Below are 17986 nucleotides of genomic sequence, written 5' to 3'. Positions count from 1 at the left end.
TCTCTCGGTTCATCATTGTCACAGAGTGACTATATAAATGTTTTCCCTAATTAAAATGATAGTGTATTAAAAGTTTAGAATCTGTTCATCATTGTTACAGAGTGACTATGTAAATGGTTTCGTTAATTAATATGATAGTTTATTAACAAGTTTACAATCGGTTTATATTTGTTACAGAGTGGCTATGGAAATGTACTTTCTAGTTAATTTAATAGTATACTAACAAGTCTACAATATGTTCATCATTGTTACAGGGTGACTATATAAATGTTTTCCTTAAATAATATGATAGTATGATTAACAAGTTTATAGTCGGTTCATCTTTGTTACAGAGTGCCAATGTAAATGTTTTCCTTAATTAATATGATAGTATTCTAACAAGTTTACAATCGGTTTATCAGTGTTACAGAGTGGCTATGTAAATGTATTTCCTAATTAATATAATAATATACTAACAAGTTTACAATATGTTCATCATTGTTACAGAGGGACTATATAAATGTTTTCCTTAATTAATATGATAGTATGATTAACAAGTTTACAGTCGGTTCATCATTGTTGCATTGTAACTATGTAAATGTTTTCTTTAATTAATATGATAGTATACTAACAAGTTTACAATCGGTTTATCATTGTTGCAGAGTGGCTATGTAAATGTTTTCCTTACTTAATATGATAGTATACTAACAAGTTCACAAACAGTTTATCATTGTTACAGAATGGCTACATAAATTTTTTCCCTAATTAATATGATAGTATACTAACAGGTTTTGAATCGGTTCATCATTGTTAGAGAGTGGCTATGTAAATGTTTTCCTTAATTAATATGATAGTAGGATTAACAAGTTTGCAGTTGGTTCATCATTTCTACAGAGTGACTGTATAAATGTTTATCCTAATTAAAATGATAGTGTATTAAAAGTTTACAATCTGTTCATCATTGTTACATAATCCCTATGTATATTTTTTCAATTATTAATATGATAGTATACTTACAAGTTTACAATCAGTTCATCATTGTTACAGAGTGACTATGTAAATGTTTTCCTTTATTAATATGATAATATATTAATAAGTTTACAATCTGTTCGTCATTGTTGCAGAGTGACTAAATAAATGGTTTCCTTAATTAATATGATAGTATTCTAACAAGTTTACAATCGGTTTATCAGTGTTACAGAGTGGCTATGTAAATGTACTTCCTAATTAATATAATAATATACTAACAAGTTTACAATATGTTCATCATTGTTACAGAGGGACTATATAAATGTTTTCTTTAATTAATATGATAGTATGATTAACAAGTTTACAGTCGGTTCATCATTGTTGCATTGTAACTATGTAAATATTTTCTGTAATTAATATGATAGTATACTAACACTTTTACAATCATTTCATGATTGTTACAGTGTGACTATGTAAATGATTTCCTTTATTAATATGTCAATATATTAATAAGTTTACAATCTGTTCGTCATTGTTGCAGAGTGACTAAATAAATGGTTTCGTTAATTAATATGATAGTATATTAACATGTTTACAATCGGTTTATCTTTGTTACAGAGTGCCAAGGTAAATGTTTTCCTCAATTAATATGATAGTATGATTAACAAGTTTTCTCTCGGTTCATCATTGTCACAGAGTGACTATATAAATGTTTTCCTAATTAAAATGATAGTGTATTAAAAGTTTAGAATCTGTTCATCATTGTTACAGAGTGACTATGTAAATGGTTTCGTTAATTAATATGATAGTTTATTAACAAGTTTACAATCGGTTTATATTTGTTACAGAGTGGCTATGGAAATGTACTTTCTAGTTAATTTAATAGTATACTAACAAGTCTACAATATGTTCATCATTGTTACAGGGTGACTATATAAATGTTTTCCTTAAATAATATGATAGTATGATTAACAAGTTTATAGTCGGTTCATCTTTGTTACAGAGTGCCAATGTAAATGTTTTCCTTAATTAATATGATAGTATTCTAACAAGTTTACAATCGGTTTATCAGTGTTACAGAGTGGCTATGTAAATGTATTTCCTAATTAATATAATAATATACTAACAAGTTTACAATATGTTCATCATTGTTACAGAGGGATTATATAAATGTTTTCCTTAATTAATATGATAGTATGATTAACAAGTTTACAGTCGGTTCATCATTGTTGCATTGTAACTATGTAAATGTTTTCTTTAATTAATATGATAGTATACTAACAAGTTTACAATCGGTTTATCATTGTTGCAGAGTGGCTATGTAAATGTTTTCCTTACTTAATATGATAGTATACTAACAAGTTCACCAACAGTTTATCATTGTTACAGAATGGCTACATAAATTTTTTCCCTAATTAATATGATAGTATACTAACAGGTTTTGAATCGGTTCATCATTGTTAGAGAGTGGCTATGTAAATGTTTTCCTTAATTAATATGATAGTAGGATTAACAAGTTTGCAGTTGGTTCATCATTTCTACAGAGTGACTGTATAAATGTTTATCCTAATTAAAATGATAGTGTATTAAAAGTTTACAATCTGTTCATCATTGTTACATATTCCCTATGTATATTTTTTCAATTATTAATATGATAGTATACTTACAAGTTTACAATCAGTTCATCATTGTTATAGAGTGACTATGTAAATGTTTTCCTTTATTAATATGATAATATATTAATAAGTTTACAATCTGTTCGTCATTGTTGCAGAGTGACTAAATAAATGGTTTCGTTAATTAATATGATAGTATACTAACAAGTTTACAATCGGTTTATCATTGTTACAGAGTGGCTATGTAAATGTACTTCCTAATTAATATAATAGTATACTAACAAATTTACAATCTATTCATGATTGTTACAGAGTGACTATATAAATGTTTTCCTTAATTAATATGATAGTATGATTAACAAGTTTATAGTCGGTTCATCTTTGTTACAGAGTGCCAATGTAAATGTTTTCCTTAATTAATATGATAGTATTCTAACACTTTTACAATCATTTCATGATTGTTACAGTGTGACTATGTAAATGATTTCCTTTATTAATATGATAATATATTAATAAGTTTACAATCTGTTCGTCATTGTTGCAGAGTGACTAAATAAATGGTTTCGTTAATTAATATGATAGTATATTAACATGTTTACAATCGGTTTATCTTTGTTACAGAGTGCCAAGGTAAATGTTTTCCTCAATTAATATGATAGTATGATTAACAAGTTTGCTCTCGGTTCATCATTGTCACAGAGTGACTATATAAATGTTTTCCCTAATTAAAATGATAGTGTATTAAAAGTTTAGAATCTGTTCATCATTGTTACAGAGTGACTATGTAAATGGTTTCGTTAATTAATATGATAGTTTATTAACAAGTTTACAATCGGTTTATATTTGTTACAGAGTGGCTATGGAAATGTACTTTCTAGTTAATTTAATAGTATACTAACAAGTCTACAATATGTTCATCATTGTTACAGAGTGACTATATAAATGTTTTCCTTAATTAATATGATAGTATACTAACAAGTTTACAATCGGTTTATCATTGTTACAGAGTGGCTATGTAAATGTACTTCCTAATTAATATAATAGTATACTAACAAATTTACAATCTATTCATGATTGTTACAGAGTGACTATATAAATGTTTTCCTTAATTAATATGATAGTATGATTAACAAGTTTATAGTCGGTTCATCTTTGTTACAGAGTGCCAATGTAAATGTTTTCCTTAATTAATATGATAGTATTCTAACAAGTTTACAATCGGTTTATCAGTGTTACAGAGTGGCTATGTAAATGTATTTCCTAATTAATATAATAATATACTAACAAGTTTACAATATGTTCATCATTGTTACAGAGGGACTATATAAATGTTTTCCTTAATTAATATGATAGTATGATTAACAAGTTTACAGTCGGTTCATCATTGTTGCATTGTAACTATGTAAATGTTTTCTTTAATTAATATGATAGTATACTAACAAGTTTACAATCGGTTCTTCTTTGTTACAGAGTGATCATGTAAATGTTTTCCTTACTTAATATGATAGTATACTAACAAGTTCACAAACAGTTTATCATTGTTACAGATTGGCTACATAAATTTTTTCCCTAATTAATATGATAGTATACTAACAGGTTTTGAATCGGTTCATTATTGTTAGAGAGTGGCTATGTAAATGTTTTCCTTAATTAATATGATAGTATGATTAACAAGTTTATAGTCGGTTCATCTTTGTTACAGAGTGCCAATGTAAATGTTTTCCTTAATTAATATGATAGTATTCTAACATGTTTACAATCGGTTTATCAGTGTTACAGAGTGGCTATGTAAATGTATTTCCTAATTAATATAATAATATACTAACAAGTTTACAATATGTTCATCATTGTTACAGAGGGACTATATAAATGTTTTCTTTAATTAATATGATAGTATGATTAACAAGTTTACAGTCGGTTCATCATTGTTGCATTGTAACTATGTAAATGTTTTCTGTAATTAATATGATAGTATACTAACACTTTTACAATCATTTCATGATTGTTACAGTGTGACTATGTAAATGATTTCCTTTATTAATATGTCAATATATTAATAAGTTTACAATCTGTTCGTCATTGTTGCAGAGTGACTAAATAAATGGTTTCGTTAATTAATATGATAGTATATTAACATGTTTACAATCGGTTTATCTTTGTTACAGAGTGCCAAGGTAAATGTTTTCCTCAATTAATATGATAGTATGATTAACAAGTTTTCTCTCGGTTCATCATTGTCACAGAGTGACTATATAAATGTTTTCCCTAATTAAAATGATAGTGTATTAAAAGTTTAGAATCTGTTCATCATTGTTACAGAGTGACTATGTAAATGGTTTCGTTAATTAATATGATAGTTTATTAACAAGTTTACAATCGGTTTATATTTGTTACAGAGTGGCTATGGAAATGTACTTTCTAGTTAATTTAATAGTATACTAACAAGTTTACAATATGTTCATCATTGTTACAGGGTGACTATATAAATGTTTTCCTTAATTAATATGATAGTATGATTAACAAGTTTATAGTCGGTTCATCTTTGTTACAGAGTGCCAATGTAAATGTTTTCCTTAATTAATATGATAGTATTCTAACAAGTTTACAATCGGTTTATCAGTGTTACAGAGTGGCTATGTAAATGTATTTCCTAATTAATATAATAATATACTAACAAGTTTACAATATGTTCATCATTGTTACAGAGGGACTATATAAATGTTTTCCTTAATTAATATGATAGTATGATTAACAAGTTTACAGTCGGTTCATCATTGTTGCATTGTAACTATGTAAATGTTTTCTTTAATTAATATGATAGTATACTAACAAGTTTACAATCGGTTTATCATTGTTGCAGAGTGGCTATGTAAATGTTTTCCTTACTTAATATGATAGTATACTAACAAGTTCACAAACAGTTTATCATTGTTACAGAATGGCTACATAAATTTTTCCCTAATTAATATGATAGTATACTAACAGGTTTTGAATCGGTTCATCATTGTTAGAGAGTGGCTATGTAAATGTTTTCCTTAATTAATATGATAGTAGGATTAACAAGTTTGCAGTTGGTTCATCATTTCTACAGAGTGACTGTATAAATGTTTATCCTAATTAAAATGATAGTGTATTAAAAGTTTACAATCTGTTCATCATTGTTACATAATCCCTATGTATATTTTTTCAATTATTAATATGATAGTATACTTACAAGTTTACAATCAGTTCATCATTGTTACAGAGTGACTATGTAAATGTTTTCCTTTATTAATATGATAATATATTAATAAGTTTACAATCTGTTCGTCATTGTTGCAGAGTGACTAAATAAATGGTTTCCTTAATTAATATGATAGTATACTAACAAGTTTACAATCGGTTTATCATTGTTACAGAGTGGCTATGTAAATGTACTTCCTAATTAATATAATAGTATACTAACAAATTTACAATCTATTCATGATTGTTACAGAGTGACTATATAAATGTTTTCCTTAATTAATATGATAGTATGATTAACAAGTTTATAGTCGGTTCATCTTTGTTACAGAGTGCCAATGTAAATGTTTTCCTTAATTAATATGATAGTATTCTAACAAGTTTACAATCGGTTTATCAGTGTTACAGAGTGGCTATGTAAATGTATTTCCTAATTAATATAATAATATACTAACAAGTTTACAATATGTTCATCATTGTTACAGAGGGACTATATAAATGTTTTCCTTAATTAATATGATAATATGATTAACAAGTTTACAGTCGGTTCATCATTGTTGCATTGTAACTATGTAAATGTTTTCTTTAATTAATATGATAGTATACTAACAAGTTTACAATCGGTTTATCATTGTTGCAGAGTGGCTATGTAAATGTTTTCCTTACTTAATATGATAGTATACTAACAAGTTCACAAACAGTTTATCATTGTTACAGATTGGCTACATAAATTTTTTCCCTAATTAATATGATAGTATACTAACAGGTTTTGAATCGGTTCATCATTGTTAGAGAGTGGCTATGTAAATGTTTTCCTTAATTAATATGATAGTAGGATTAACAAGTTTGCAGTTGGTTCATCATTTCTACAGAGTGACTGTATAAATGTTTATCCTAATTAAAATGATAGTGTATTAAAAGTTTACAATCTGTTCATCATTGTTACATAATCCCTATGTATATTTCTTCAATTATTAATATGATAGTATACTTACAAGTTTACAATCAGTTCATCATTGTTACAGAGTGACTATGTAAATGTTTTCCTTTATTAATATGATAATATATTAATAAGTTTACAATCTGTTCGTCATTGTTGCAGAGTGACTAAATAAATGGTTTCGTTAATTAATATGATAGTATATTAACAAGTTTACAATCGGTTTATCATTGTTACAGAGTGGCTATGTAAATGTTTTCCTCAATTAATATGATAGTATGATTAACAAGTTTGCTCTCGGTTCATCATTGTTACAGAGTGACTATATAAATGTTTTCCTTAATTAATATGATAGTGTATTAAAAGTTTAGAATCTGTTCATCATTGTTACAGAGTGACTATGTAAATGGTTTCGTTAATTAATATGATAGTTTATTAACAAGTTTACAATCGGTTTATATTTGTTACAGAGTGGCTATGGAAATGTACTTTCTAGTTAATTTAATAGTATACTAACAAGTCTACAATATGTTCATCATTGTTACAGAGTGACTATATAAATGTTTTCCTTAATTAATATGATAGTATGATTAACAAGTTTACAGTCGGTTCATCATTGTTGCATTGTAACTATGTAAATGTTTTCTTTAATTAATATGATAGTATACTAACAAGTTTACAATCGGTTCTTCTTTGTTACAGAGTGATCATGTAAATGTTTTCCTTACTTATTATGATAGTATACTAACAAATTTAGAATCGGTTCATGATTGTTACAGAGTGGCTATGTAAATGTACTTCCTAATTAATATAATAGTATACTAACAAATTTACAATCTATTCATGATTGTTACAGAGTGACTATATAAATGTTTTCCTTAATTAATATGATAGTATGATTAACAAGTTTATAGTCGGTTCATCTTTGTTACAGAGTGCCAATGTAAATGTTTTCCTTATTTAATATGATAGTATTCTAACAAGTTTACAATCGGTTTATCAGTGTTACAGAGTGGCTATGTAAATGTACTTCCTAATTAATATAATAATATACTAACAAGTTTACAATATGTTCATCATTGTTACAGAGGGACTATATAAATGTTTTCCTTAATTAATATGATAGTATGATTAACAAGTTTACAGTCGGTTCATCATTGTTGCATTGTAACTATGTAAATGTTTTCTTTAATTAATATGATAGTATACTAACAAGTTTACAATCGGTTCTTCTTTGTTACAGAGTGATCATGTAAATGTTTTCCTTACTTAATATGATAGTATACTAACAAGTTTAGAATCGGTTCATCATTGTTAAAGAGAATGCCTATGTAAATTTTTTCCTTATTAATATGATAGTATACTAACAAGTTTACAATCTTTTCATCATTGTTACAGAGTGACTATATAAATGTTTTCCTTAATTAATATGATAGTATGATTAACAAGTTTACAGTCGGTTCATCATTGTTACAGAGTGACTATATAAATGTTTTCCTTAATTAATATGATAGTATACTAACAAGTTTACAATCTGTTTATCATTGTTACAGAGTGGCTATGTAAATGTTTTCCTAATTAATATGATAGTATACTAACAAATTTACAATCTGTTCATCATTGTTACAGAGTGACTACATAAATGTTTTCTTTAATTAATATGATAGTATACTAACAAGTTTACAATCGGTTTATCATTGTTACAGAGTGGCTATGTAAATGTACTTCCTAATTAATATAATAGTATACTAACAAGTTTACAATCTGTTCATCATTGTTACAGAGTGACTATATAAATGTTTTCCTTAATTAATATGATAGTATGATTAACAAGTTTACAGTCGGTTCATCTTTGTTACAGAGTGCCAATGTAAATGTTTTCCTTAATTAATATGATAGTATTCTAACAAGTTTACAATCGGTTCATCATTGTTACAGAATGACTATGTATATTTTTCTTCAATTATTAATATGATAGTATACTTAACAAGTTTACAATCGGTTCATCATTGTTACAGAGTGACTATGTAAATGTTTTCTTTATTAATATGATATATATTAACAAGTTTACAATCGGTTTATCATTGTTACAGAGTGCTAATATAAATGTTTTCCTTAATTAATATGATAGTATGATTAACAAGTTTACAATCGGTTTATCATTGTTACAGAGTGACTATGTAAATGTTTTCCTTAATTAATATGATAGTATACTAACAAGTTTAGAATCGGTTCATCATTGTTAGAGAGTGGATATGTAAATGTTTTCCTTAATTAATATGATAGTAGGATTAACAAGTTTACAATCTGTTCATCATTGTTACAGAGTGACTATATAAATGTTTTCCTTAATTAATATGATAGTATATTAACAAGTTTACAATCGGTTCATCATTGTTACAGAGTGATATGTAAATGTTTTCCTTAATTAATATGATAGTATACTAACAAGTTTAGAATCGGTTCATCATTGTTACAGAGTACCTATGTAAATGTTTTCCCTTATTAATATGATAGTACACTTACAAGTTTACAATCTTTTCATCATTGTTACAGAGTGACTACATAAACGTTTTCCTTAATTAATATGATGGTATGATTAACAAATTTACAGTCGGTTCATCATTGTTACATAGTATCTATGTGAATGTTTTACTTAATTAATATGATAATATATTAACAAGTTTACAATCGGTTCATATTTGTTACAGTGTGGTTATGTAAATGTTTTCCTTAATTAATACGATAGTATACTAACAAGTTTAGAATCGGTTCATTATTGTTACAGAATGCCTATGTATATTTTTTCCCTTATTAATATGATAGTATACTTACAAGTTTACAATCGGTTTATCATTGTTATAGAGTGACTATGTAATTGTTTTCCCTTATTAATATGATAGTATACTAACAAGTTTACGATCTGTTCATCATTGTTACATAGTGACTATGTAAATGTTTTCCTTAATTAATATGATAGTATACTAACAACTCTACTATCGGTTTATCATTGTTACAGAGTGGCTATGGAAATGTACTTCCTAATTAATATAATAGTATACTAACAAGTTTACGATCTGTTCGTCATTGTTAAGTTGTAACTATGTAAATGTTTTCCTTAATTAATATGATAATATATTAACAAATTTACAATCGGTTCGTCTTTGTTACAGAGTGCCAATGTAAATGTTTTCCCTAATTAATATGATAGTATGATAAACAAGTTTATAATCGGTTTATCATTGTTCCAGAGTGGCTATGTAAATGTATTCCCTAATTAATATGATAGTATATTAACAATTTTACAAACGGTTCATCTTTGTAACAGAGTGATTATGTAAATTTTTCCTTACTTCATATGATAGTATACTAACAAGTTTACAATCTGTTCATCATTGTTACAGAGTGACTATATAAATGTTTTCCTTAATTAATATGAAAATATATTAACAAATTTACAATCATTTCGTCTTTGTTACAGAGTGCCAATGTAAATGTTTTTTTCTAATTGATATGATAGTATGATTACCAAGTTTACAATCGGCTTATCATTGTTACAGAGTGGCTACGTAATGTTTTCCCTAATTAATATGATAGTATACTAACAGGTTTAGAATTGGTTCATCATTGTAGAGAGTGATTATGTAAATGTTTTCCTTACTTAATATGATAGTATACTAACAAGTTTACAATCGTTTTATCATTGTTACAGAGTGGCTGTGTAAATGTACTTCCTAATTAATATAATAGTATAGTTACCAGTTTACAATCGGTTTAATGTTCTTACAGAGTGACTATATAAATGTTTTCCTTAATGAATATGATATTATTATTAACAAGTTTTCAGTCGGTTCATCATTGTTACATGGTAACTATGTAAATGTTTTTCTTAATGTAAGCTTTTAAAATATAAAAATATCTGTTTTTAAATTAAAATTGTAACAGCACTTTTTCATATTTTGATAGTTTAGATAGTTAAATAACTATTACATAATGAACTGTTTTTTTTAGAAATATAACATGAAAAAAAAAACATTTTTCCACGCTTTTACTCATTGGCTCCTCCTACATCTTCACAGCTAAGAAAGCATGGACTTATCAGAATTAACTTTATCTACTATACTGTGATTTTGGAAATGTTCACAAGATCTCAATTATGAAACTAATGAAACCACAACTTACCTAACAGAAATGAAAGTAAAACCACGATGCCAATGCCCATCTTATCTCTACTACAGCCTGGTGTGGTCTGCTCTAAGTGTTCTTTTGTCTCAACTGTTGCCCTTGGTAGCCCAGACTTAGATACAAGCTTTAACAAGTACTAAGAATATCTTTTTATTGACAAGTTGATTCAGCCAATGCGATGGCAGCACGTGCGCGTCTGCTTTCTCACTCTACTTCTTTACTTTCTGCTAGAAGAGTTGTTTTATGAAAAAGATAATTTCGTGTATTATGAAACGTTACAGAAGTTAAAACATCCCTGAAAGTCAAACAATTTTACAGCTCACTATTTAATTACTTTTGTAAGTTCAGTTATCAAAATTTAAAAGAAACACGGTTGTTATTAAATACATAACTCTTCCATTTAACTTTTTAAAGATGTCAAATTATTGGAAATACTAAGTAACACGTACACAAATTTTGTATGTAACAACATTCTTTGTTTCTCTAGAGTCTACTTTTCAGACACTTATGGTTTAAACGCCGAAAATAAACAAAGCAATGAAAATATTTCACTGTTTTTTGATGTTTAAGTAGCATCTTTCAAAGTATTTTTCTGCATACATAAAGAGTGTTTCATATTATATTTTATCTCTCATCGTTTAGCCTAACTGATGATTTTTGGTATTAACAAAAAACTTTATTGGCAATGACCTGTGATAAAAAAAAAAAGATAGGCAGATGTGAAATGATGCTTTAAACCCCTTTAATTTCGCTTCGCAATGGATAAAGAGGAATGTCTGGAAAAAAATCTGTATATAACTTTAATTTATAAAAATTAATAATATTTGTTTAATTTTTTGAAAAAAAAAATGTGGTGGAGCTGATGTTTTCACCTACTCTAGAAGATGACTGCATTCTTCAGTTTTATGGGAAGTAATGAATCCATCTACTCTAGAAGAAGATTGTATGTTCTCCACTTCTACTGGGAGTAATGACTCCATCGATTCTAGAAGACCACATTCTTCAGTTGTGTATGAAGGTCTTGAAGCAAAGATCTTAGATTAAAAAAGACAATTATAAACTACAGCTTTTTCTAAATAAATAAATATTATGACCAAAGTATTTCAGTTTTCATGAAAAAATATTTGATAATAAATAAAGATATTCTCAGTCACCTGATAAAACAGTTTTATTAATGTTATCAGTATCATCCAACCTTCAAGGGATGTTTGTTGAATCATTTGTAATTAGAATAACGCAATGCACCTGTGATATTTGTTCCGAACACTAACCACTTGATATCAGCTTAAGGACTTTTTTCCCAAATGCGGAGTACAGCCTTTATTTAAATGTCAAATCTGTCACTCTAAAGCAAGTTAAAGACTGGTTAAATCATTAGGGTATATACACTCAACACAAACAAGTAAGATATAGTTTCGAGAAACTAATGAATATTGACAGCCTGGTTTGATGGAGCTTAAGTCAATATAACAATCAATTTAGGTATTTATCCATATGTATCAAGGTGTTATGTAACTATACATGAGTTGTTTTAGTTAAGGATATGAAAGGCACGACAGTTGTCAGATCTTTCACAGATTTTAAAACAAGGTCAAAAACCTTCTAAACTTCAAACTCAATTTGGAACAGAATTTACTAATCATCTTTTTCAACGATATTTCGGAACAAGACATCCATAATGAAACAAAAGCATTTATAATAGAAAGATATAATCGCACTTTTAAATCTGTAATGTGGCGAAATTTCACTTACAAAATCAATTACATCATCACAACATTAGCATGAGATAAACAGACATTAATCATAATGAAACTCAATTGAATGGACGACAACTGGCAGTTATAGAAACACAAGCATAGAAGAAAATGTTTCTAAAGTCTTCCTCCATTCGTCTTCAGACTGTTGAAAACTTAAGAAAAGTTGTTCTCTGCATTTAACTTTTATACAACAGGCAGTTGCCATCTATTCAAATAAATTTTCTCGTGAAATTTTGCCTAAAAATGTATCCAAGAAGAAAAACCCAGTCTATTCAGTCAGTGGTGCGGATAACACTTTACAAAGTACCCACGAAAGTAACATTTTGATTCAAAGTAGGTTAACAAGTATACATTAGTAAAGTGAATTATCATGTTGAAAAAGGCTATTTGCCTGGGTGGACAAACAAAATATACACAATATACGAGAGAAATCTACCAGTGTATAAACTGCAATACCATCTTGGAGAAAAACTAAATGGAACATTTACAGATCTGAGCTACAACTCGCTATAACGTCCCCTTGTAACGTTCGTGACGTAGAAGAAATATACTGCTCAAGAAAACTAAAGGAACAAGTACATATTTCAGTATATTTTTGTCATAACTAAATTTGTGTATGAAAAACATATCCGTTCGTCTGTAAGTGCATTTTTAAGCTTGCGAGTGAAGTTTGAAGCAACTCAAACGGAACTCACCTCACTCAAGGAAAATACAACTGTTACGTGAAATTATGCATTCCTCATTAATTCTTGAAACAAACATCAACATGGATCTTTTGCGGCTCGTTTTGTCAGTGTGTACCTTCATATTGTGTACTCAAGCAGTCAGGCGCCATCTGACAGAGAACGAGGTGGCCAGGGCAGCCCAGATACTGGAGGATGGCCAGACCCAAAGGAGGGTTGCATAGCGTGTCGGTGTGTCACCAAACGTCATCAATCGACTTTGGCAACTCTACAAGGACATGAACTCTTATGACAGTAGACCAGGTCATGGCCGTCATCGCTGCACAACAGCCAGAGAGGACCACTACATCATTACTACCGCTCTGCGGGACAGGTTAGCCACGGCTCAGTCACTGCTAAATGACCTTCAGCATTCCACTGGAACCCGTGTGTCGACCCAAACAGTTTTCAATCTTCTGCACGAAGGACGCCTTAGGCCTGCAAGAGCAGGTATTCTGAGAGCGCGAAACCCTGCAGTCAGGTTGGAGTTTGCTCGTCAGCACCTGGACTGGGAACTTCGTCCATGGACCACCGTGCTGTCGACAGACGAGAGCAGGTTCACTGTGTCTCGTGATGATGGGCGTGCGAGAGTGTGGAGATGCCGAGGAGAGCGATTTTCCGCTTGTAACATTGAGAAAGTCGACGCTTCTGGAGGAGGTTGTGTAATGGTCTGGGCAGGCATATGCTTGTGTGGCCGCATGGAGCTACTCATACTCGACAGAGGTGCTCTGAACGTATGGCGATATTCTGAAACCCATTGTGAGGCATTTTGCCGATGCTGTCAATGATGGGCTCATTCTCATGCAGGTTAACGTGCGAGCCAACGTCGCCAGACTGTGTATGGACTTCCTTGACGAGGAAGAAATAGATGCATTTGAGAGGCCCGCCAGATCTCCAGATTTAAATCCGATTGAACATTGTTGGGATATATTGTCGAGGCGTGTTAGTGAACGCCAGCACCCTCCTCAGAATGTACAGCAACTCCGACAAGCTCTGGTAGACGAGTGAGCTGCCATACCCTAAGATAACATTGATAGACTGATTTGAAGTGTGCCAAATCGGTGTCAGGAGTGTGTCACAGCCCATGGAGGTCACACTAGATATTGAACGTTTCAAACATTTCTTGAATAAACGCAAGTAAACTGTTTAAAATATTGTTTCATAGGGGATATCAGTTCTGGTGATATTGGTAATTTTTTAAAATTTTCTTTCTCCATGTTTTACCGTTCATCACACATTAGAAACTGGATACAGATGGAACTGAAATGAGGCAAATTACCTAAAAAATATTATCACATTTGAAACACTGAGATAAATTATATAAAAAATTACTTGTTCCTTTAATATTTTTGAGCAGTTTATTACACAAATGAGGAAGGAGGTTCACTTATTTTAATGTTTGTTTGTTTTGGAATTTCGCACAAAGCTACACGAGGGCTATCTGTGCTAGCTGTCCCTAATTTAGCAGTGTAAGACTAGAGGGAAGGCAGCTAGTCATCACCACCCACCGCCAACTCTTGGGCTACTCTTTTACCAACGAATAGTGGGATTTACCATAACATTATAACGCCTCCACGGCTGAAAGGGCGAGCATGTTTGGCGCGACCGGAATGCGAACCCGCGACCCTCAGATTACAGGTCGCACGCCTTAACACGCTTGTACATGCCGGGCCCTTATTTTAAAATCAGAACAGTTTCTACATGTATGTTACTTGACTACTTGAATGTAGATACAACGCAGCCACGTTACTCTTAAATAAGAGCTAACACTAGCTTCATTAAAGGCCGTATCTGAACAGAAAGATATCTTGTGATGACAAGAAACCCACTTGAAGTAAAAATGTATCTCAAGACAGCTTGTTTGGGTATTAAAACTTTTATTAAAATAAAGTAGAGGACAAGGTTTCGACCTTCCTAAGTCATATTCAGATTAACAGAGTTTACAACTTATCGTTGCCGAGCACATGTTATAGGGACGAGAGCGTAAACGGGTGTACGGGATTATAGGGGGCGTTACAGTTAGTTGTTAGGTTATTAATTAGTATAGATATAAATGTTTTTTGTTTTAGTTGTTGTATAAGCAGAGCTTCTTTAATTTTGCATTTGTTTATATTTGTTTCCCTATTTAGTATCTGGGTATTTTCTATGGTTATGTTGTGTTTATTTTGTTTGCAGTGCTCAAAAATGTGTGAAGGTGTTATTTTGTGTTCTTGTTTCTCCAATATAGCAGTCGTGGCAGTTGTTGCATTGTATTTTACAAATTATGTTGGTGTTGTGTTTGTCAGTGTAGTTTTTACACAGTATAGACTTTAGTTTTGTACCTGGTTTTTGAATAAATTTAGCGTTTACTGGAATGTTGTGTTTTCTTATAAGTTTTTTCCAAATGCTGGTTATTTTTTCGCTAATGTCGGCAACATATGGTATGTAGCAGAGTAAAGTTTTGTAATTTGTTGTATCTTGGGATTTAATGTTGTTGACTATGTTGTTCATCTAGGAGTGTGCGTATAATGTTTTCATCTGTTTTTGAAGGAAATTTGTTGATGTTGATGAAGTGTTGTTTTATTTTGTTGATTTCATTGTTAATTTTATCAGGTAAACATAGTGTTGTATCTGTGTTTATTTTGTTTCTTAATATGTTGAGTTTTTGTTTGTATAGTCCAGTATGGGTGATTTTTTTGTGGATTTCTGTTTTGAATTGTGTATCGGTTCTTGTGATAATGAGGTTAAGAAACGCCATTTGGTTAGTTTTTTCTTCCTGGTTGTACTTAATCTTGGGGTGTATAGAGATAACGTGTTTGAGAAAACTAAGTGTGTGTTCTGTAAATGTGAATCCAGTTACTGTATCATCAACATACCTGTACCAGTATAGTGGTGGGTGTAAGGCTGAATTGAATTGGGATTTAATCTGCAACGTAGAAATGTTGACTAGAACTGGTGACACGGGATTCCCCATACTTAGGCCATTTATTTGTAGGTAGTTTAAGTTATTGAACATAAAGTTAGTTTTGGTGGTAATGAATTCTATAAAGGTTGCTAGAGATGTGTGCCAATGGGTTGGGGTCCTGAATATAAAGTTCTAAAACTATCTTGCAGCTTCAGTTGTTGGGACTTCTGTGAAAAGGGAGATTACATCAAAAGTGGCCATTAAGACTCGATGATTTAGTTTATTAATAATAGATTTAAAGTTGAAAGAATCTTTCAAAAAGGCGCCGGCTGGTGTTACATATTTAGAAAATGCCCACGCTATGTGTATGTAACGAGGTCGTAGTTAAGTGAGTCATGGATATACATCATGGGTTATAAAAAGATATCTGATCTACATGCGGACACAAGTCAGAATTATAAAACTGTAAATGTATGATGTTTGACGCTGAAGTATGTGTTAAAAGATAAAAGTTACATTGTAAGTTTTTCATACCAAAGTTAAAAATCTTTTTGACCTCCAAATCTCTTGTAACAAGTTTGATTCTTTTATGTGACTATTACTATTACTATATTTGAGGAAAAACTGTGGGTAGGTAAATTTTGTTCGGCAAGGTGAGAAAAAATTAATCGATGAGGTATTTTGAATCCCTTTTTATTAGCTATATTTTTGTGCGCTAGAAATACTGAATGTGAGGATTTTATTACTTGTCAGGATTTTTACCAGCCTGCCCTCAAACTGAAATTGTTTTAGACAGAATTAGAGTAAATTTGGGAGTGGTAAAATAAAATAATGTAACAGATTTGACCTCCTAAGTTTAAAACTGTAATTAGATTTCAAATCCGTCAAGAGTGTGTGTTTGTGTTTTCTTTTAGCAAAGCCACATTGGGCTATCTGCTGAGCCCACCGAGTGGAACGGAATCCCTGATTTTAGCGTTATAAATCCGTAGACTTCCCACTGTACTAGCGGGGACTCCGTCAAGAGATGACGAAATTGTGAACCAAACGTTTGTACTTAAAAACAATCCAGAAAACCCTGAGCCGTTCCATGATCCACTATGCTAGAAAGAAAAAAAAAAAAAAAGAGATGTGTAAGCCTAATTAAATCATTTCTACCATTCCTCACACATGTAGTCTGAATAACACAATAGATTGACTGACAGAAAAATTAGTTTTTCGGGTGTTTGCGTATGCTTTTTCCTTATAGCAAAGCCACATCTGCTGTGTCCAACGAGGGGAATCGAACCGCTGATTTGAAAGTTGTAAATCTAAAGACTTATCGCTGACTCACCGGGGAACTAGTCTTTCGATAATATAATTACAAATATTTAGATATTACAGTTCAACGCCTGCCAACTTATAATTGAAATATTTCACGATAGTGTACGTTATAGTGATAAAGCTGTCAGCATAAAAAGGTTGTCGTCATAATTTTACATAAGTCAGTAATTAATAGGATGTGTACTTTATTTTATTAACTGGTGATAGAGTTAACGTCTTATAATGCATACACATTTGTGAGAAATAGTATCACATTTAGCTCTGAGTATATGCTACAACGTTGGTTGAAATAGGTTATTAAAGTAGTCATATATTAGATATAGTTAATTCTGGGAGTAATTCCATCGCATGATTATTATGCGCGACTATCTTTGTGTGTAAAAATACTTCCA

The 17986-nt window shown here is 30.2% G+C and overlaps 1 protein-coding gene across 3 annotated transcripts in view; it reads right to left on the bottom strand.

Annotated features, from left to right (window-relative positions):
• LOC143243898 (carbonic anhydrase 1-like) overlaps window positions 1-11024 on the bottom strand; it is a 74677-nt gene extending 63653 nt beyond the window's left edge. For all 3 annotated transcript variants that reach the window (XM_076487661.1, XM_076487663.1, XM_076487662.1), the window contains exon 1: window positions 10909-11024. In XM_076487661.1, the coding sequence (XP_076343776.1) occupies window positions 10909-10948 (40 nt within the window). In that variant the 5' untranslated portion in view covers window positions 10949-11024. The remainder of the gene's footprint in view (window positions 1-10908) is intronic.
• Between the last annotated feature and the right edge of the window lie 6962 nt (window positions 11025-17986).

Source organism: Tachypleus tridentatus, chromosome 2 (assembly GCF_004210375.1).
Source record: "Tachypleus tridentatus isolate NWPU-2018 chromosome 2, ASM421037v1, whole genome shotgun sequence".
In the NCBI taxonomy this organism is placed as follows: domain Eukaryota; kingdom Metazoa; phylum Arthropoda; class Merostomata; order Xiphosura; family Limulidae; genus Tachypleus; species Tachypleus tridentatus.
Note: the sequence above shows the minus strand (reverse complement) of the source record. Positions and strands in the feature narration are given on the sequence as shown.